The sequence below is a fragment of the Lontra canadensis genome, unplaced genomic scaffold (genome assembly GCF_010015895.1).
Source record: "Lontra canadensis isolate GAN:19392208 unplaced genomic scaffold, GSC_riverotter_1.0 scaffold12, whole genome shotgun sequence".
Classification (NCBI taxonomy): domain Eukaryota; kingdom Metazoa; phylum Chordata; class Mammalia; order Carnivora; family Mustelidae; genus Lontra; species Lontra canadensis.
In genome coordinates, this window is record NW_022631006.1 from 21793614 (window position 1) to 21815479 (window position 21866).

The 21866-nt window shown below is 36.5% G+C and overlaps 1 protein-coding gene across 1 annotated transcript in view; it reads right to left on the minus strand.

The window, feature by feature from the left end:
• FAM98B (family with sequence similarity 98 member B) overlaps window positions 1–21866 on the minus strand; it is a 38153-nt gene that overhangs the window by 13126 nt on the left and 3161 nt on the right. Inside the window, exons 2-6 of the mRNA XM_032856881.1 lie at window positions 17833–17978; window positions 16595–16729; window positions 9639–9817; window positions 6230–6310; window positions 5545–5661 (exon numbers count right to left, since the gene is read on the minus strand). Of these exons, the coding sequence (XP_032712772.1) occupies window positions 5545–5661; window positions 6230–6310; window positions 9639–9817; window positions 16595–16729; window positions 17833–17978 (658 nt within the window). The remainder of the gene's footprint in view (window positions 1–5544; window positions 5662–6229; window positions 6311–9638; window positions 9818–16594; window positions 16730–17832; window positions 17979–21866) is intronic.

Sequence of the window (21866 nt, forward strand, 5' to 3'; positions counted from 1 at the left end):
GGAAAGATATACCATACTCAAGGATTAGAAGAATTAGTATTGTTAAAATGTCCATACTACTCAATACATACACAATGGAATATTATGCAGCCATCAAAAGAAAGGGACTCTTGCCATCTGCAACGACATAGATGGAACTAGAGGGTATTACACTGAGCGAAATAAGTCAGAGGAAGGCAATTATCATATGATCTCTCTGATATGAGGAATTTGAGAGGTAGGGCAGGGAGTTGTGGGGGGTAGGGAAGGGAAAAATGAAGCAAGATGGGATCAGGAGGGAGACAAACCATAAGAGACTCCTAATCTCACAAAACAAACTGAGGGTTGCTTGGGGGTGGGGGGGGTAGGGATAGGGCGGCTGGGTTATGGCCATTGGGGAGGGTATGTGCTATGCTGAGTGCTGTGAAATGTGTAATCCTGACGATTAACAGACCTGTACCCCTGGGGCAAATAATACATTATATGTTAACAAAAATAATTTTTTTAAAATGTCCATACTACTCAAAGCAATCTAGAGATTCAATGCAATCTCTACAAAAACACCAATGGCATTTTTCACAGAACCAGACTACTACTACTAAAATAATACTAAAATTCATATGCAACCAGAAAAGATACCAAATAGCAAAAGCAATTGTGAGAAAGAACAAAGCTGGACATATCACACTCCCTGATTATAAACTATACACAAGCTATAGAAATCAAAACAGTATGGTATTAGCATAAAAATCAGACAAATAGATCACCGTAACGTAATAGAAGCCCAAAAATAAAACCATGCTTATATGGTCAATTAACATACAACGGAGACAAGAATATACAATGGGGAAAGGACAGTCTCTTCAATAAATGGTGCTAGGAAAACTGGACAGCTACATGCATAAGAATGAACCTGGACTACCTTCCTACATCATCCAAAAAAATAAACTCAAAATGGATTAAAGATCTAAAATAAGAACTGAACCTATAAAATTCCTAAAAGAAAACAGTAAGCTCTTTGGGATCAGTTTTAGCAGGTTTTTTTGTTGTTGTTGTTTTTTGTTTTTTTTTTTTTTGATCTGTCTCCTCAGGCAGAGACAGTAAAAGCAAAAAAAATAAATAAACAAATGAGACAACATTAAATAAGAAAGCTTATGCACAGCAAGGAAAACCAATAAAATTAAACAGCAACCTACTGAATATGAGAAGTTAATATGCAAATGATGTTACCAATAAAGATTTAACATTCAAAAAATGTTAGATATAAAGTACTCATACAACTCAGTATCAAAAAACGTTAGATTATGGGGCGCCTGGGTGGCTCAGTGGGTTAAGCCGCTGCCTTTGGCTCAGGTCATGGTCTCAGGTTCCTGGATCGAGTCCCGCATCGGGCTCTCTGCTCAGCGGGCTCTCTGCTCAGCGGGGAGCCTGCTTCCCTCTCTCTCTCTCTCTGCCTGCCTCTCTCTCTCTCTCTGCCTGCCTCTCTGTCTAGTTGTGATCTCTCTCTCTGTCAAATAAATAAATAAATAAATCTTTAAAAAAACAAAACAAAAAAACGTTAGATTAAAAAATGGGCAGAAGACCTGAAAGACATACAGACAGCCAAGAGACACATGAAAATATGCTCAACATCACTCATCATCAGGGAAATACAAATCACCACCATGAGGTATCACCCCACACCTGTCAGAATAGCTATTAACAGAAACACAAGAAACAAAAAGTGTTGGCAAGGATATGGAGAAAAGGGAACCCCCATGTACTATTGGTCAAAACATGAATTGTGTAGGCACTGTGGAAAACTGTATTCAGGGTCCTTAAAAAATTAAAAATAGGACCGATCCAGCAATACCACTTCTGGGTACTTACTCAAAGAAAACAAAAACACTAATTTGAAAAGATTATGCACTCCTATGTTCACTGTAGCATTATTTACAATAGCTAAGATATGGAAACAACCTAATAGCTCAGTGGACACTGATAGATGAATGGATACAAAAGATGTGCGGAGGCTGTCTTTGTATATATATACACACATATACACGAATAATGGATTATTATTCAGCTATATAAAAGAAAGAAGTCTTGTCATTTATAACAACCTGGATGGATCTAGAGGGTATAATGCTAAGTGAATTAAGCCACACCAAGAGAAACACACTATGATTTCACTTACATGAAATATATATAACACATATGTGAAATCACGTAAATGTGAAATCACATATATGTGTGATTTCACATATATGAAATCTAAAAAGCAAACACACAGTTTTTTTCAGTGTCTTGCTCTTAAATAGGAACAACCAAGAACTGTCCTGCATTTGAAGAAAACTACCATAAGAAAGAAACTAAGAGGGACACCTGGGTGGCTAAGTGGGTTAAAGCCTCTGCCTTCAGCTCAGGTCATGGTCCCAGGGTTCTGGGATCGAGCCCCGCATTGGGCTCTCTGCTCGACAGGGAGCCTGCTTCCCCCTCTCTCTCTGCCTGCCTCTCTTCCTACTTGTGACCTCTGCCTGTCAAATAAATAAATAAAATCTTTAAAAAAAAAAAAAAAAGAAAGAAAGAAACTAAGAAAAATGAACAAAAAATTACCCTGGAGGAAACAGATAATTTGAGACAAAAACTTTTTTAAAATTTTTCATCTTGGGGTGCCTGGGTGGCTCAGTCATTAAGCATCTCCCTTCGGCACAGGTCATGGTCCCACAGTCCTGGGATCGAGCCCCGCCTGCTTCTCCCTCTCCCACTCCCCCTGCTTATGTTCCCTCTCTCACTGTCTCTCTGTCAAATAAATAAATAAAATCTGTAAATAAATAAATAAATAACATTTTCATCTTTAAGAAGATAATACATCCATAAAACGAATAAAAAATATGAAAAAAGGAAAACTCAAAAACCAAAAAGACTCCCTGGAAATTAAACAAAGATGGCAGAAACAAAAATTCAATGCTAAGGGGCACCTGGGTGGCTCAGTGGGTTGAGCCTCTGTCTTTGGCTCAGGCCATGATCCTGGGTTCCTGGGATCGAGCCCCGCATGGACTCTCTGCTCAGCCTGCTTCCATTCCTCTCTCTCTGCCTGCCTCTCTGCCTACTTATGATCTCTGTCAAATAAATAAATAAAATCTTTAAAAAAGAAAATTCAATGCTAAGAACAAAATAAAATTGAGGACATTTCTACGAAAGTGCATCAAAAAGGAAAAGAGATGGAAAATGAGAGAAAAAAATAAAGCAATTCAAGTGAATCTGAAGTCCAAAATCTGGCTAAGAAGATTTTCAGAAAGAAAAAACAAAGAAAACCAAAGGGAAGAAATTAATGAAGAAAAATATAAAGGTTAAGAGTCTACATGTTCAAAGGTCCACTTAGTGTTTAGCACAATATGGAAAAAGACCCATACGAACACTTACTATGAAATCTCAGAACTCCAAGTCTAGAGAAAAGAGCCCAAGAGCTTCCAAAGAAAAATAAAAAGTCATTCAAAAGGACATAGGATGACATCAGGTTTCTCACCAGCTGCACCAAACACTATTAAACAATGAAGCGATGCCTTTAGTATTCCTAGGGGAAAATATTTTCAACCTAGATGTTTATATTTACTCACATTATCAATCAAATGTGACAGATGGATAAACATTTTCAGAATGCAAGGATTCAGAAAAATCACCACCTATGCACCTTTTGTTAGGAAGTTATATATGGACTTACTATAGGAAAATGAGAGAAAAAACAATGACAAAGGTGGCCACAGCAACCAGGAATTAGTGGAGTACCAAGGATAGCCATGCAAAAAGCCCATGATTGCAACAGGATAATACTTTATTTTGGGAGGGAAAGTATACAGAAAATGGAGAACTCATTAGAATACTTGATTTTTAAAAGTATATTCAGAAAGAAAAAAGCAGCAGTAGCATATAATAAAGATACACAGGGGCTTCTGGGTGGCTCAGTGGGTTAAAGCCTCTGCCTTCAGCTCAGTCATGATCCCAGGGTTTGGGGATCGAGCCCCGCACCAGGCTCTCTGCTCAGTGGGGAGCCTGCTTCCCCCCACCACCTGCCTCTCTGTCTGCCTCTGCCTACTTGTAATCTCTGTTTGTCAAATAAATGGGTGGAATCTTTAAGAAAAAAAAAAAATACAATGCAAGAAAAAACAAAATCCAGTAGAAGGAAGATGACACCCAAAGATGTCCATATCCTAATCCCTGGAACCTGTGAATATGATACTTTGCAGACATAGATGTCATTAACTCAAGGATTTCCAGATGGAGAGATTATCCTGTATTATCCAGGTGGGTCCACTATAATCACAGGAATACTTATAAGAGAGAAACAAAAGGTGATGTGACAAAGAAGCAGAGAGAGAGAGAGAATGGAAGATCTCACACTACTGGTTTTGAAGATAAGAGGATGAAGTCAAGAGAAAGGTACACAGGTGGCATTTGGGAGCTAGGGAATACAAAGTAAAGAGATTCTCCCCTGAAGCATCTGGGAGGAATGCTAACTTAACCTTGCTGAAGTTAACCTCGTTATTACCTTCATTTTAGGACTTCTGATCTCCAGAACTGTAAGAGAATTAATGTTTATTATTTAAGCCACTAAGTGTATGCTTATTTGTTATAGCAGCCATAGGAAACCAATACAAGACACCACATGGAGACAGAGACCACATAAGAACCAAGAAGATAACAAAAGCACCCTAGCACTCAGCAGAAGCCAGATATATGAGACAACCACCTTGAATATTCCAGCCTAGTCCAAGCACCAGCTTAATGAAGCTCCGTAAGTGACCCCAGCTGATACAACGTGGGGCAGAGGAACTGCCAAGTCAATACAAAAAATGTAATGATGATGATGATGATGTTGTGATGATAAGAGGCACCAGATTTACCCTCCTACCTCAAACAACTAGCAAAGTGGACAACCTACACACAGCAATGATTTTCAGACTCTAGACATTGAGGAGCACAAAACAGTAATCCCTGAAACAGGAGAAGCAAATGTGGTGAGCCCTATAAATGTCCCAGCTGTTTGGAGTGTTTCTAAAATATGATGCAGAGTGGAGCAGAGTGCCCAGATGAAGCCTGGGTACAGATTAAAGGCATAAAATGGGAGTGATGAGAGACAGCATTCCAGGACTATGTGAATATATTCATTATCTGGCCTCCAATGTCCTCTTCAACTAGAACACAGTTCACAGCCTTAGACACTTTTAAGAAGACTTGTTCTGGTATCTGTACTACCTGTACTTATTCCAATATTCTGCTTTCTTGACCAGTTGCTCATTCTATGTCACTGTCTCATATAATGTCCTTTTCTTTATGAATATCATTGCATAAATCACATCTAGGAGTTTAAAATAAATGTGAGAGATTTGGAGAGAAATTAAGATATCTGCAGACAGAATTTACAAAAGACTAGGATCATTATATAAGAGCAGCAGTTGGCCTGGGCATGTGCTTCAGACAGAATGGTCAGTGCAAATGTGGCAGGTTATACAATAAGAGACAAGACAGCCTGAAGAGCTGTCACAGAGTACCACCTACAGGACACAAATGGGAAAACAGTCTTACCTTTGCTCTATCAGACCAACCAAAGGACTGCACAGTCACATCTAACCGTTTCATTAGCATCCGCCGGCGACACTCATATTCACAAGAAAGTGCATCATTGATTCTTTCCAGTTGTTCCTAAAGAATTCAGAAACAAAAATCATAAACTTTACACTCTTTCTGGCATAGCCCAGAAAGAAAATTGAAAAACTGTACTCAATACTTCCTACTGATTCAAAAGATATTGTACTTGGTGACTACTTTCTGTTCCCATGAGACTTTATGGTAAAATTTTTTACATAATAAAGAGTATCTGATAGAACATTTATGATATTCAGAAGATAGTAAACATAAGAATTAAACTCTTACACTGGGAGACTTTACCTCACCTTCAAGCATGTTAAGTAAAATATCTACTTGCTAAATGGTCGACCAATAAAGAAAGAAAATACCCCAAATTTCTACCTTGTTGACTCTGAGCTACTAACCTTTTCAAATCACAACTATGCTAACATATTGGGTGATATACATGCTCTTGGCCAAGCATTATTAAAACTACTTTACAATCTGACTGAAGAAATGTTATGACCTATTACTCTAGGATATCAATTCTCCAAAATAATAAACACGTTACCTACTGTAAAATTAGGTGTCCAATAATAAAATAAAGACGTGTTCACTACTCTAATAAAGGGAGGGAATTTACCGCTTGTTGCAGATTTAAGTCAATTTTCAGCAGTGGTTTTCCCACATGATTTTTCTGGACTTTTGAGAGTATATCTTTCACCTAAAAGTAAATATAGAAGATAGTGAAAATGTATATCTCCAATTTAAAACAATCTTATTCTTTCTTAAAATGTTGTTTTGAATGCCAAAAAATAAGTGAAATGTTAAAGTGAAGTAACCGAAATTCCCCTTCACATACCAAGAAAGAATATCACCACAATGTAGATTATCTTTTTCAAAAATGCATTAATTATATTAATTCAAACTACAGCACAGCTCTCTTCCAGAGTAAGAAATAATATACACAGATGACTACAGAAGCAGCTGCTGAAAGGTTATACTATGAGAATCTGTATGGTCTTATGTGAAATAATTTTCGGAATTTCTCCTTGAAATGGCACATTCTTATGCACACTCTTATACATGGTATAATTCTAAGCATTCTGGTTTCACAGTTCAGCAAGACATCCTAGGAGAGCAATCCCTCCAAATTATAGTGACCACATATACACTTGGTTACTTTTACAAAGAAACACTTTTATTTTAGTGAACAAAATATCAGACATTTGTTTTTACTTTAGCAATGTCACCCATTCCAATAATAATAATTTATCCCTAAGAAAATGACTGAAAAATAATAGCCTAAGTTGGGCTCATGCTCCTATCTTAAGTAACTTTATCTAAAGAAACAATTTCAAAACCAAATGGTCTATCTATGGTTTCTTAGTTATAAGGTAACTAGGGAAAATAATCAAGAGATTTTTGAGGAATATGAAGCTTATTTAATGTTAGGGGCACTCTTCAGAAAAAGAGTTAAAATTTTTGAACACAAAATTAGTTCAGAAACGTGGTGATGATGGCGAGTGACTGTAAATGGGCATAACGTTTTTTTGAGGGTGATGGAAACGTTCCTAAAATTCTATTCGGATGCTGGTTGTGCCTCTAAATACACTAAACATAACTTAAAAATACTAAAATTGACCTACTTTAAATGAGTAGATTTGATATGTAAACTGTATCTTCAGAAAGCAATTTTTTAAAAATTAGCTTTAGAAAGAACTTCTGCAAATGAGGAGCCCCAAAGCTTAAGCTTTCTTAGCCTCACAGCAAATATGCCTGTACAATGATCCAATTCTTACATATCATTAAGAATTTTTTTTTTAAAGATTTTATTTATTTATTTAATTGACAGGGGGAGAGAGAAAGACAGTCAGAGAGGGAACACAAGCAGGGGGAGTGGGAGAGGGAGAAGCAGGCTTCCCGCTGAGCAGGGAGCCTGATGTGGGGCTCCATCCCAGGATCCTGGGATCATGACCTGAGCCAAAGGCAGATGCTTAATGACTGAGTCAGCCAGGCGCCCCAATAATTATTTTCTTAAGGTAGTCAACTTCTGTAGATTTCCCAAATATTGTATATAACTCCAACTTTAATCATTCCATGTATTACTAAAAGTATGATTTGTAACTCCTCAGTCATGTAGGATTCTGAATGCATACTTACAACTTCTTACACATAATCCCATTCAGCTCCTCTCTCAGGATTTCAACACTGGACAACAGTTTTAGTAAGTTTCAGAATTAAATCCAAATAGAGAGGGAGTTAAGAGCACAGACTCTGGAAGTTGCCTGTGTTCAAACTTCAGGTCTACCACTACTGCTCAGAAACACACTTGTCCCATTTATTAAATATTTCCTCATATGGCTATTGTAGAGAATAATAGTAGCTACCTCATTATCTATAATGTGAGAAATAAGTGAGTTATTATATATAAACACTTAGAACAGTAAATGCTGGTCTGTCATTATATTACTATAATTACATTAGATTCACATCTGAGCAGCTTCAAGTTAGAAAATAATAATTTTCTTTGCTGATGGTGACAAAGAGTATTCTGGACACATCACATGTATAATAAGGAAATTTTTGCTTTTGATAGGAACCGAATGGAGAAAAAAATCTTTTTAAGTAAATATTTGGCCACAATGGCCAAGTAACAACTACCTTATCATTAACTTGCCAGCATCTGAACACGGGTATTATAGCTTACTTCAAGTAGGGAAACTAAAGGTTTGGGGTATTTTTAATACTAACTGAGACCCATAAAAGGGAAAAGCCTCTTTGGGATCAACATGTAGAGGCATGGGAAGATTAGAAAGAGCCTAGAAATCTATCTCAATCTGAAATTATCCTAGACATTTTAGCCAATTCCATATCATTCTTAATCCAGATGAAAAGAGAAAATAAACATTGAAGAGTAACTTGTTAATTCCAAAACAATGTTTTTGAGCAATTCACAGTGTTATTCTTTGGTCTGCAGGTTTCACAAAAAAGAAAAAAATGTTTTTAAAATGGGGTTTTTTCATCTTAATGATACCAAAATTATCTTACATTCAATGAAGACAAATCTATTTTTTCAGTTCAAAAATTATCAAAGCAAAGCTATTTTATTCACGGATTTAGTATAACAGTGTGTCTAAAAATGGAGTTTACCTAGTACCTATTCTTGAGAGTGCAAGTGTTCTTTTCCTTTAAAATAAATCCTGTATTATTCCCTAGAGGACTCCTAGAAACTAGGCTGGAATTTGCTGTGCAAGAGTAGCATTCTCTCTAATATGTGGCTCAACAGGGAAGAAGGGCAGGTAGTTTAATAACTGAAAAGAAATTTTCAAAAAAGTTTAAGGTATATAGTTTGTGGTTGTTTTTAACTATATCAGGTAACTCATTCACTCATTCTCTATACAACAAACACTTACTAAACATCTATCCACCAGAAACTGCTTGCTCACTGCCAAAGACAACCATGTTACAAATCTGCATCAATATTTTTTTAAATGTAGTCTGCCTTTGACTTTGGAGGATTACTCTACTTCTTTCATTATACTACAACACAACTTTATTTAGGAAAGGGATCCTTTAACTTGCAAAGTGATTTCTAGCACAGAAAACTCTGGAAAGGCCTAAGGGCCCTCACTCATTAAGATCTGATACCTGGGGCACCTGGGTGGCTCAGTGAGTTAAAGCCTCTGCCTTCCACTCAGGTCAAAATCTCGGGGTCCTGGGATCGAGCCCCGCATCGGGCTCTTTGCTCAGCAGGGAGCCCGTTTCCCCCTCTCTCTCTCTGCCTGCCTCTCTGCCTACTTGCGATCTCTGTCAAATAAATAAATAAAATCTTTAAAAAAAAAAAAAAAGATCTGATTCCTGCATATTAGCTATAGGTATATTAAATCACATACATATTAATTCAAAACCCAAAATTTGGTTTACAGGAAGATACACTTCTCCAGAAACAGAATGTATCTTAAAGGAAATATTTTCATTTTTAATGCAACATTTACATGTTAGCACTTAATTCCATTTTTGGGAAATGAAAAATAAAACAAATACAGTACCTTTGATTCCACTTGGTTTAGCATAAGCGGAATGTCAGAAGTTGCTGACTTGGGTACACCAAGAGTATCACAGATAGCTTGAACTTCCTGATAAATTTCACTGTTTTTATCTAACTGAGAATTTTTATGTTTCTTGTTCTGCAGTATCTGTAAAGCTTGAAGCTCTGTACTTAAAAATACTGTAATTAAAAAAGGGAAAAACATAATGTTAAAATATACAAGAACCACTTAAAAATCCCATTTCTAGGTATATATACAAAAGAACTGAAATCAACATCTCAAAGAGATTTACACTGCCATGTCCTCTGCAGTACTGTTCACAATTGCCAAGAGAAGGAAACAACCTAAGTGCCCTTCAGTAGATGAATAAAGAAAACGTAGTATAATACACAAAATGGAATATTCAGCCTTAAAAAAAAGGAAATCCAACCACTTGCGAACACATGGATGAACCTGGAGGACAGTATATGAAGTGAAATAAGCCAAACACAGAAGGACAAATATAATGTGATATCACTTTTATCAGGAACCTAACACAGTCCAACTCATAAAGCAGAGAGCAGAATGGTGGTTGCCAGGGGCTGGGGGAGGGAGGAAACTGGAAGTTATCAAACAAATTTTTACGAAACAGGTGATCTGTTTTAATAAGGTTTTAAAATCAGAGGGACCGTGGCACAGTACTCATAAGCAAAATCTGATACATTTTGGTCAGTGATCTCAGGGTCTTGAGGTCAAGCCCCGAGTCAGACTCCCCACTTAGCAGGGAGTCTGCTTCTTCCCCTCCTCCTCTCCCTCTGCCCCTCTTTCTGCATTCCCTTTCTCTCTCTCTGAAAATAAATCTTTAAAAAATTTTTTTCTAAGGGGCAGATCATTATGTTAAGTGTTCTTATCACAAAAACAAAGAGGGCAGGAGGAAACTTTTTAAAAAAGAGATCATGCCTACTGCAGAATTTAAAGTCTAGTAGGAGAGACCCACCAGTAAATCAATAATGTAAGAATGCAGAATGTGTAAAACTAAAAATATGCTCTCTCATGTGCATGGAATGCTCAACTCGGGAGAATGCACAGCTTTAACTGATCTATAAGCTGACAGAGCAATCTGAATAACCACTGGCCTTCAGGATAGACCACCCCAGGCTGTTCATAAGCTCCTTTACCATCATTTCATTTACTCCTTTCAATAGCCATATAGAAGAAAATTACTCAATACTCTTATATGGTTACAGTTTTGTTTTAAATTAACTTTCACTGTAGTAATCAAAATACTGGATTGTGTTTTTGTTTAAAATTATATACACACTACAAACACACTCCACGACACAGTCGTTTCAACTCCAGCTGAGAACTATCTGAGAAAACTAAAGTACAAACATACCTGATTTAATTGCACTTCACTTAACTACACAGACAATTCCATTTTTTACAGATTGGAAGGTCTGTGGCAAGTGTCGAGCAAGTCTATCAGTGCCATTTTCCCAACATTTGTTCACATCCTGTTGGTGTGTCACATTTTGGTAATTCTTGAAGGGGATTAAAAGAGCTATTCCAGGGAACACACAAATAAGCCTTACTGAGGATATGGAGAAAGTCTGAGTGGTCTGAGTAAAAGACCAGACCAGCCACATCATTCCTTAAACCAATCTAATCCAGAGCAAGGCTCTACCTCTCTTCAATTCTATGAAGGCTGACAAAGGTGAGGAATCTGCAGAAGGAAAGTTTGAAGCTAGCAGAGGTTGGTTCATGAGGTTTAAGAAGCTGTCTCCACAGCATGAAAGTACAAGGTGAAGCAACAAGTGTGATACAGAAGTTGTAGCAAGTTATCCAGAAGAGCCAGCTAAGTAATGAAGGTGGCTATACTGAACAACAGATTTCCAGTGCAGATTATACAGCCTACTATTGGAAGATGAGGCCATCTAGGACTTCTCACAGAGACAAACCAATGCCTAGCTTCCAAGCTTCAAAGGGCAGGCTGACCTCTTGTTAGGGGCTAATGCAGGTGGGGACTTTAAGTTGAAGCTAATGTTCGTTCACCATTGTAAAAATCCTGGGGCCCTTAAAAATCCTCTACACTATATCTACTCTGCATGTGCTCTGTAAATGGAACAACAAAGCCTGGGTGACAGCATGATTTATTGACTATTTTAAACCCACTGCTGAGACCCACTACTCAGAAAAAAAGATTCCTTTCAAAACAGAACTGCTCATTGACAACGCACCCAAGGGCTCTCACAGAACTCTACAATGAGATTAATGTTGCTTTCATGCCTGCCAACACAATAGCCATTCTGCAGCCCATGGATCAAGAAGTAATTTTTACTTTCAAGTCTTATTATCTGAGAAATATAATCCCTAAGACTATCACTGCCACAGATCATGAATCCTCTGGTGGATCTGGGCAAAGTCAATTGAAATCCCTCTGAAGAGAATTCACCATTCCAGATGCCATTAAGAACATCCATGATTCATGGGTAGAGATCAAAATACTAACAGGAATTTGGAAGAAGCTGACTCCAACCCTCGTGGATGCCTTCGAGGGGTCTAAGACTTCAGTAGAGGAAGACGTGGTAGGAATAGCAAGAGAACTAGAAGTAGAGCTGAAGATGTGACCGATTGCTACAGTCTCATGCCAAACTTAACAGATGAGGAGTTGCTTTTTATGGATAAGAAAATGGTTTCTTGAGATGGAACCTACTCATGGTGAAATATTGTGAAGACTGTTGAAATGACAACAAAGGATTTATAATATTCTGTCAACTTAGTTGATAAAGCAGCAATAGGGTTTGGGAGGATAAACTGCAGTTTTGAAAGAAGTGCTCCTGTAGGTGAAATACCATCAAACAGCATCACATGCTACAGAGAAATTGTTTATAAAAGAGTTGAATGATGTGGCAAACTTCACTGCTGTCTTATTTTAAGCAACTGCCACAGCCAACTAACCTTCAGCAACCACCACCCTGAACAGCCAGTTGCCATTAGGACAGAGGCAGGACCCTCTACCAGCAAAAGATTACAACCTACTAAAAGATCAATGACAGGGGCACCTGGGTGGATCAGTGTGTTGGGCCTCTGCCTTCGGCTCAGGTCATGATCTCAGGGTCCTGGGATGGAGCCCCACATCGAGCCTGCCTCCCCATCTCTCTCTGCCTGCCTGTGACCTCTCTGTCAAATAAATAAATAAAATCTTTAAAAATAATAAAAAATAAGTAAAAAAAGAAAGCTCAATGATACCTAGTATTTTTTAGCAATAAGGCATTTTTTAATTAAGCTCTGTACATTTTTTAGACATGCTATTATTACACACTTAATATAGTATATTGTAAATATGACTTTTTTATGCACTAGAAAACCAAAAAATTCATTTGACTTGCTTCACTGTGATACTCACTTTATTGCAATAGTCTGGAAATCAACTCACAGTATTCTCTGAGATATGCCTGTAGAGGTGCCAGGGTCCCACCCTCAAAGATTCTGAACCAGCAGATCTGAAGCAGGAATTGAGCTACTATATGCTATTAGACCTAAGGTAATTCTCATGGGCAGGCAGGATTGAGAGTCACTGACTTAAACACTTTTCCACAAAGTTTACACGTGACTGTCAAAAGACCCCACAAAAAGTTAAGACCAATATGTATCAAGCCACGTTTATGAGGACTATGCCAAAGTCCTTCTGATTTCAAAACTTCATTTAAACAGATCACCAGTTCTTCAAAAATCTGTATTTTGGACAGAACCTAAGCCAGTCTGCCTTTGTTCTGGGAAACGTGTTCCACGTAATTTCAAACAAGAGTTCAGTCTAATATTTAAAGTGCTAATCCATTCAGATGGCAAACAATATAGCAAAAAGTCTTCTTCCCACCACAGATCTTCAGATTGCCTCCCTAAAGGCAATCAATATTAATTTCCGGGGTATCTTTTTAGGCATATGTGTATATATACAGAGAATGCACATCTACCATCTACACACTTTTCTTTTATACAAATATGAGCATACTACACATTTCTGTATATTTTTTAATTTACCAATACAGCAGAAATCAGTCCATATCAGTACATTTGATCTATTTTCATTCTAATGGCTATATAATGGTATCACTGGAAGGATATACCACTTTTTTTTTTCTTTTCTTTTTTTTTTTTTTTTTTTTTGTGCAAAAAAGGGGGAGGAAAGAGAAAACAAAAAGGGGAGGGGGGGGGGGCGGGGGGGGGGGGGCAGGCTCTCCGCCGAGCAGAGAGCCCAATGCAGGACTCGATCCCAAGACCCCAAGATCACAACCTGAGCTGAAGGCAGAGGCCCAACCCACTGAGCCACCCAGGCACCCAGGATATAACATTTCTATTTAACTACTATGAATAATGCCATAATAAACATCATTTTTATATATCTTTGTACCCTTAGGGAAATAGATATGTATTCCTAGTCATGGAATTTCCAAGTCAAAAGGTAGGTGAAAAAAAAAGGTAGGTGAATTTTAACAGTGATACTGAGAATTTGTCCTTCTAAAAGGTTATACAGTTATTCTCCCATATTTTCATGCCTATCGTATATGAGAATGCTTATTCCCGCCTAATACGATGACTTTTTTTTTTTGGTATTTACTCGCCTATTAAGTGAGAAATGGTATCCTGTCATTTTACTTTTGTAACTCCTTAACTCTGAGAAATACTGTTTCATCTTTTCTTGTTCAGAAGCAATTTTTTTTAAAGATTTTATTTATTTATTTATTTGACAGAGAAAGCAGAAGTAGGCAGAGCAGCAAGCGGGGCGGTGGGGGTGGGGGAGAGCAGGCTCCCTGCTGAGCAGAGAGCCCCATGTGGGGCTCAATCCCAGGACCCTGAGATCATGACCTGAGCCAAAGGCAGATGCTTAACCCACTGAGCCACCCAGGCGCCCCTCAGAAGCAATTTTTAAAAAACTTTTTTCTGTAGAGTGCCAGTTCATGTCTTTTGTAATTTACACATTTTCCAGTGAGTTTTTATCTTTTTCTTCTTGATTTATAAAAGCTCTTCACATAGTAAGGACCTTTTTATCTTTTACATGTTGCAAACACACCCAAGAAAAATATGAAGAGGCTTATTAATCAGTATGTTCTAAAGACAGTCGAACTCAAGATGGAAGAGATGGTGGTAAGACTGTGAACTGGTATATCTCTGAAACAAAATATGGCAATATATCTAAGTAAAAGTAACAACAAATATGAATGAGCAAATTAAAAAATATGAACAAATTAAAAACAGAAAAAGAATCAAAATACCATTATGTAAAAATGTTATGCCCATAGCATAGAATGTTATGTAGCCAATTTAAATTATTTTTTCCAAAAAAAAATTTTAAGTGATGAAAAAATGCTCACAACACATTAAATGAAAAGAAAGAGAAGGAACTGTATCTATGATAGACTCCAATCTTATTTAAATGTATGTGTGTAAAGGAAAAGAGCTGGAAAAGAAAATATACCAAGAAGTTATTAATGATTCTCTCTGGGGAAAAAAAAAAAAAAAAAAAAAAATGATTCTCTCTGGGGAGTGAGATTATCAATGATTTTTTTCCTTACAATTCTTTCTACTTTTTAAGATTTCTAGGATGATTATATAATTTTTTAACATATAAAATTTTCCATTCTATTTTCAAGCCCATAGCAGCATCAAATACATTCACACTGTTGTGCAACCATCACCACCATCCAACTCCAGAACATTTTTATCTTCCAACAAATACTATACCCATTTAACACTAATTCCCTGTTTTGCCCCACCTTGCAGGCATGCATTTTCATAATCAGAAAAAGCTATACCAATTTCTCTTACATCTCCTCTTCACTTTTACTTGTACCATAAATCTGTATTGCTATTATTGCTCAGATTTTTAGCAGATAATGCAAAAAGGGAAACACAATTGAGTACACAGTTCTCACTGGCTGAAAGAGCATAAAAGTTCCTCTAGGCCATTGCTTCTTAGCTTCCCTTCTGTCCCAATATATCTAAGGGTTACTGTACAACCTACCATTATTAACAATGGTTCATTAAATCAGGGACTCATACTAAATGGAAGATGGGGAAACAGTGCAAGAGATAGGGGCAGAGGGCACATAATTTTTATCCCCCCAACACACACAAGGTAATTCAAATGTCGACACTACTATCAGTACCACTCAACATTTATGATTTCTGCACCAATGAAACAAACATTACTAACACTAGAGCCTATTAGGAATATATCACACGGATCTCTTTATAAATGGTGGAACCCAAAATAATAGAAATCTTCAGTAATAAGGACGCTAGAAAAATTCTTTCAAATGGCCACTGTAGAACTTTCAAAACAACATGAAATTCAACTGAATTAAAAAAAAATGTAAAGGACCCCAATACAAATAGACATTATTTATGGTAACTATCTGGATGTAGGGTAATCAATACTCCAAACTCACCCCTGAAAAAATTACGCCACACTCACTAGAATTCAAATGTCCAGAGAACACAATTTTTTAAAAAACAGATATAACCCTCATGCCTAGAACAGTTTCTAGTACAGTAATTGGTGATCAGTAAGTATTTTTGAACTGTCATTCAACATCTATCACTACAAACAAGATGAAATAATCTACTTAGCTGCCTAGTTTCAGAGAGTTTTAAGAATAAATAGGATTCTAAACGACCAACTTTAGTCATGTAGTCATGCATGCTCAGAGATGAATTACATGAAAGAAAAATAACTAAAATAATATATAAATCACAAACACAGGGCATTCTATATTGGCCAAATCAATCTTAAGTAATTGAAATCTTTGCACTTTAGAATTTATACCACATTTATATAAGTATCTCTAAGTCAGCTTCAGATTAAAACCTTTCTAACAAAATTTCTAAAGCTTCACTAATGAAATTTCATAAATACTGAAAATAACAAAAACCACAAAAAACAAACGAATTTAAATGTTCAAAGAAAGGTAACTTACATAGAAGCTTCAAACAGTCATCCTTCTTTTTTAAACGGTCCTTAATATCTCCTGATATGAGTACAGAATATGGGCATGCCATTTCTTTTAAAAACCCACTTATCTCAAGCTGGAAGCTTTCTAGATCATCTCTCCCTTTAAAGAAAAATCATAAAACACTTACTAAATATTTATAATCTAATCTGAAACTATAAAATCTACCTCTAAATGATTTCAATTTTACATCCAATTATAAATTTTCAACTTGAAATTAAATCCTTACATATGTGACCCCAATGCTCAGGTAATCAAACAACTTCTACAAAAAGCAATACTTAAATTTAAGAACTTAAGTATCTAATCATGAGATATGTATTTTTGTATTTCAATCCCTGATGGGTATTTTCCAACAAACTTTCCACAAAAGCAGGTAAACTGGGAATATTTTATGTCAGTAACTGAAATATTAAAAGCATTACTATGGCTATAATTATTAATTGGCTTCAGAGCAAATGATCTATTTCTACTGTATTTCTACAGATTCAGATAACAAATGCAATCATCTAATTAAGCCTCATTGCTTATCTTTCTTTCACAATCTAATTATGTAGAAATTTGTGCCACATGTTTTAAATTCAGCTAATTTTACTTTGCTACTTTGAATTCTATTGGATGTGGCAAGAAAAGAAAATTTTAAAGTAAAGATAGCTTCAGAAGGGAAGACTACTTTGTACCCCATCAAACACTCAATCATAAAAAATTTTTCATTTTAGTTCTCTCACTGAAATTCTACAAATTGAAGACCCACAAGAACTCAGTTACCAAGACAGTAAATGAATTAAACTTTTCTGAGGTAGCACAGGAGTTTTTTTATGGTATTCCTACATAAATCCATGTCCTGAGTTACAGGCTTGCTAATGCAACTCAAACTACTTTAACGAAACAAAAGCAAAACCTTAATTTAAAATAAGCAGTATTCAAAAATTAAACTGTTTAAATAATCAAATTCAGACTCTACTTTTTCTAAAGAATACTAAGGTTAAGACTGTAAACAGTTATTGTTTATAATCTTATATAAATTTAAGAACCAACTTTGAATTAATATATAATTTAATCTAAGTATATTTAATATTATATACTGTAGTCCTTCATAATATTAATGCTTTTTCTTTGTAGATGAACCACAGGCAAACTATAAATCATAAGCTATCATTTCACCTTACTATTATACAAAAGTAAATAAAACACAATGACAATACCAGCTGAAGTGATACTTTCTTCCAAGTTGCACAATGATTTTATTTGAGAGCCTAACCAAACACAGAGCTCTGAAAATTCAGGTGAAGACAGTCCACCCTCTGCTGCCTTGGTAAGGGCTTGCTCTTCTAACAGTGGTCCCTTATACCTAGAAAGGAAGACATAAAAGGGTTAAAAAACAAACAAACAAAAAAACAAAAAACTTGATAGTAATCTATACCAAGGCCTGCTGCCTATTTTTGTAAATAAAGTTTTAGCAGAACATCGCCAATAAAGACATCCATTCACAGACTGTCTCTGGCTGCTTTCACAATGCAACTGCAGAGTTGTTAATACGGTCAGCAAAGCCTGTGATTTTTATTATTGGGTCTGTTATAGACATAGTTTGCCAATTTCTGCCCTATTTATTGACATTTAGCTTTTTTCCCTTTATTTTATCATTGCTTAGTAAAATTATCAACCAATTTTAACATAAATATTACAACTAACACAAAGTCAAATAGAACAGAGTCTAATAACCATATACTAGTAACAAAAACTAGAAAAGAAAATTTAGTGAAAAAAGAATACATGCAAATTTTAAATTAAAAAATTAAAGCTGAGGGGCACCTCGGTGGCTCAGTCAGTTAAGCATCTACCTTAGGCTCAGGTCATGATCCCAGAGTCCTGGGATCAAGTACAGCATCAGGTTCCTCACTCAGCAGGGAGCCTGCTTCTCCCTCTGCCTGCTGCTCCCCCTGCTTGTGTGCGCTCTCTCTCTGACAAATAAAGAAAATCTTAAAAAAAAAAAAAAAATTCCTTTCCATGTGATGAAACTACCTACTCAATATACTGATAAACATTTCTTTCATTTTGCTTTCAACTCAGCAATTTGTTGTCTCTCTGTTTTGACTTCATTTAATTTAGCTTTATAATTATGTAAAACGTTTACATTGTTTCAAAGTATAATTTACAAAACAAGGTACATTCAAATTAAGCTTGCAATCTTTTTTTTCTTTAATTTTTTAATTTTTTTATAAGTAGCTTGCAATCTTAATCTTGTTCCCTCTACTCTGTTCTCCCCCATCCCCATAGGTAACTATGTTTATTAGTTTGGGGTTGTCATTCTGTTTTTAAATATAAACATATACATACTTCTTTTTTAGGTAAAGGTAGTCTACTATACACTCTTCTATTCCTTGCTTTAAACAATACACACACATACATTTACATATACAGCCAAACCCTGAACAACAGAGGGGTGAGGGGTATCAATCCCCATGTAGTTGCCAATCTGCATATAACTTTTGACTCCTGAAACACTTACCTACTACTACCCTACAGTTGACTGGAAACTTGACTGATTATATAAACAGCCAATTAATACACACTTTGTATACGTACTATATACTTTCTTCGTATAACAGCCAATTAACACATACTTTGTATACATACTATATACTTTCTTTGTACGGTAAAGAAAATTATCCATAGATTCACAGTCTACATAGCTTACTGAAAAAGGTCCACATACAAATGGAGCCACATGGTTCAAATTCATATTGTCAACTATACTGGAGAACAGCAGAGACACTACTCAATTACTTTTTTTTTTTAAATTTTATTATTTATTTATTTATTGGACAGAGAGAGAGAGAGATCACAAGCAGGCAGAGCAGCAGGCAGAGAGAAAGGGGGAGGCAGACTCCCTGCTAAGCAGAGAGTCAGATGCAGATGCTGGGCTCTATCCCAGGACCCTGAGATCATGACCTGAGCTGAAGGCAGAGGCTTAACCCACTGAGCCACCCAGGCGCCTCACTACTCAATTATTTTATAGGTGTACAGTACTCCAATGTCTGGAGTATTTGGGTTATTTGCAGTGTTTTGCTCTTACAAAAAAAAATGACAACTTTTTGGCAGGTTATACCTGGGATAGATTTCTAGAGGTGAGACTGCTGGGTCAAAAGGTAAATGAATATGTAACTTTGCTAGATATTATTAAATACTCCTCTACGGTGATTGTACCATCAGGTGTAAGAGTACCCATTCCTCCATAACTCACCAAAGTTGCCAAACATTTAGATTTTTGACCATCTTGTATCTCAGTAGAGTTTTAATTTACATTTCTCTTAAGAGCAAGGCCGTACATCTTTTCATATGTTTAAAGACCATTTCTTTTTCTCTGAATTTTCTGGTCATAGCTCATGAAGGGTGAGTATTTTCAAATCCTCATTTGGCAGGTAAGAAATTAATGCTTAATGAGGTTAAGATACCTGCCTTAAGTAGCAGACTAGGCACAGTAACAGGCATGCAAATAGAGATACAGCCATAGATACTGATAATTGTATTTATAATTCACTTGGTCTTCAGAGCAATGCTGTGAAGTCGGCATGATCTTAATGCTGTAGGGTCAGAAGATAATAGCTAGGTGATGACGCTAGGATTTAAATCCAGAGTTGAACCCAAACACTCCATATGAACTCAAACTTCTGTCTATGCTAATAAGGAAAGTTAATGAAATAACCTGGCCAGCTGACACAGCCAAGTAGAGAGCTGGGACTAGACCACTGTCTCTGCTCCTACAGGCAAGACTGGTTCTTCTATACGTTACCTTTCCTCCATATCTCACAGTGCCTCTTACTGAGATTTAATAGTAAACATCTTCTTTCCCCCTAATTACTGTCATCTCAACAATAAAGAAATAATCATAAACTCTTGAATAAATTTAATTAATTCTTATCATTGGTGAGGTTATTTTTAACTGAAATGCCAATTATAAAATTCAATAAAATTTTTCAAATCACCAAAAAATACTGAATTTAGAAGGGGAAAAAGCCCTACAAATCTTAATGCCTCAGCTCACCAAATCAGGTAAAAATAAAAAGAAGAAAAAATGCATTTAACAAAATAAAACATCTAATAATAATCACAATTATATGGCAACTAACACCAAAAACTGCTTTTACACTAGGCCAGTGCTGTGTGCTTTATGTGCCTCACTTAACTGCCATATCTAATAAGATAGGGATTATTATTATGTTCTTAGTTCATTCAAGGTATTTTTATTTAAGTAGGAAAGCGCTACTCTTATTCCAAACACTGGGGACACCTCTCCTAGGCCTAGACTCCCCCAGAGGCACCTATAATGGGAAACACAGTAGCTTCGAGCTCTGGTGATCCAAACTTCAATCCATTAGGGCCATTGGCAAACCCCCACAAAGACACAGGAGATGACTAATTTACTTTCTCTTTTCCATTTCCATCAGCCAACATATAAAATATGAGACCCTTTCCTTCCCTCTGTCATTTGTATGCCCTACTGGCTTGCCTCTGATCCAGCTCTCCACTTACTGACCCAAACTCTTCCACTATGTTTCATCTACAAACAACTGTTCCAGATTGGTAGAAAGATTATCCCTACCACCTCTAGCTTTGGTGATTTTACTTTCTGAAAGTTCTTAAAGGACAGATGGTAGGGTTTTTGCCCTCCTTGCTTTCCAAAACAGTATCCGTATTATTGGTCCCACACCATCTTATAAATACCTCCTTCTCTCTTTAGGCGCAGGCCAGTCAGACTTGTCACTCTCCCTTTTGTGGTTTTCACCTATTAATTGCTTGGACACTCCCCAAAATTCCTTGTGCTGTTTTTCTCTCCAATCCCATTTCTGCTATTTGCCTGTATGCATACCCTCAGCAATATCCTGAGCTCTCGATTCCTGAAATTCATCTTTTCAGACCTTTGCCATGAGATGTCAGTGAGGCACCCCTTAGACCTTGCCATCACCAGAAACTACTCTACCTCCGAAATCACTAAATCAAACCTGTCACTCCCTGACCACAACCTACTACCCATTCTTTTAGCTTGCTCTTTTGACCACTCACCTTCAACTCTCCTTGGATCTCATTTCTACCTCCAGTCCACTGGTCACTCCATATTCTCTGTATTTCCTACCTCCCTGCTATCTTCATTTTCTTCCCTTTCCAAATTAGATTCCAAGGTGTATCATTTCATTTTGGTTCTCAATACTTCCTGAAGAAATGAATCCTTGATACCGTC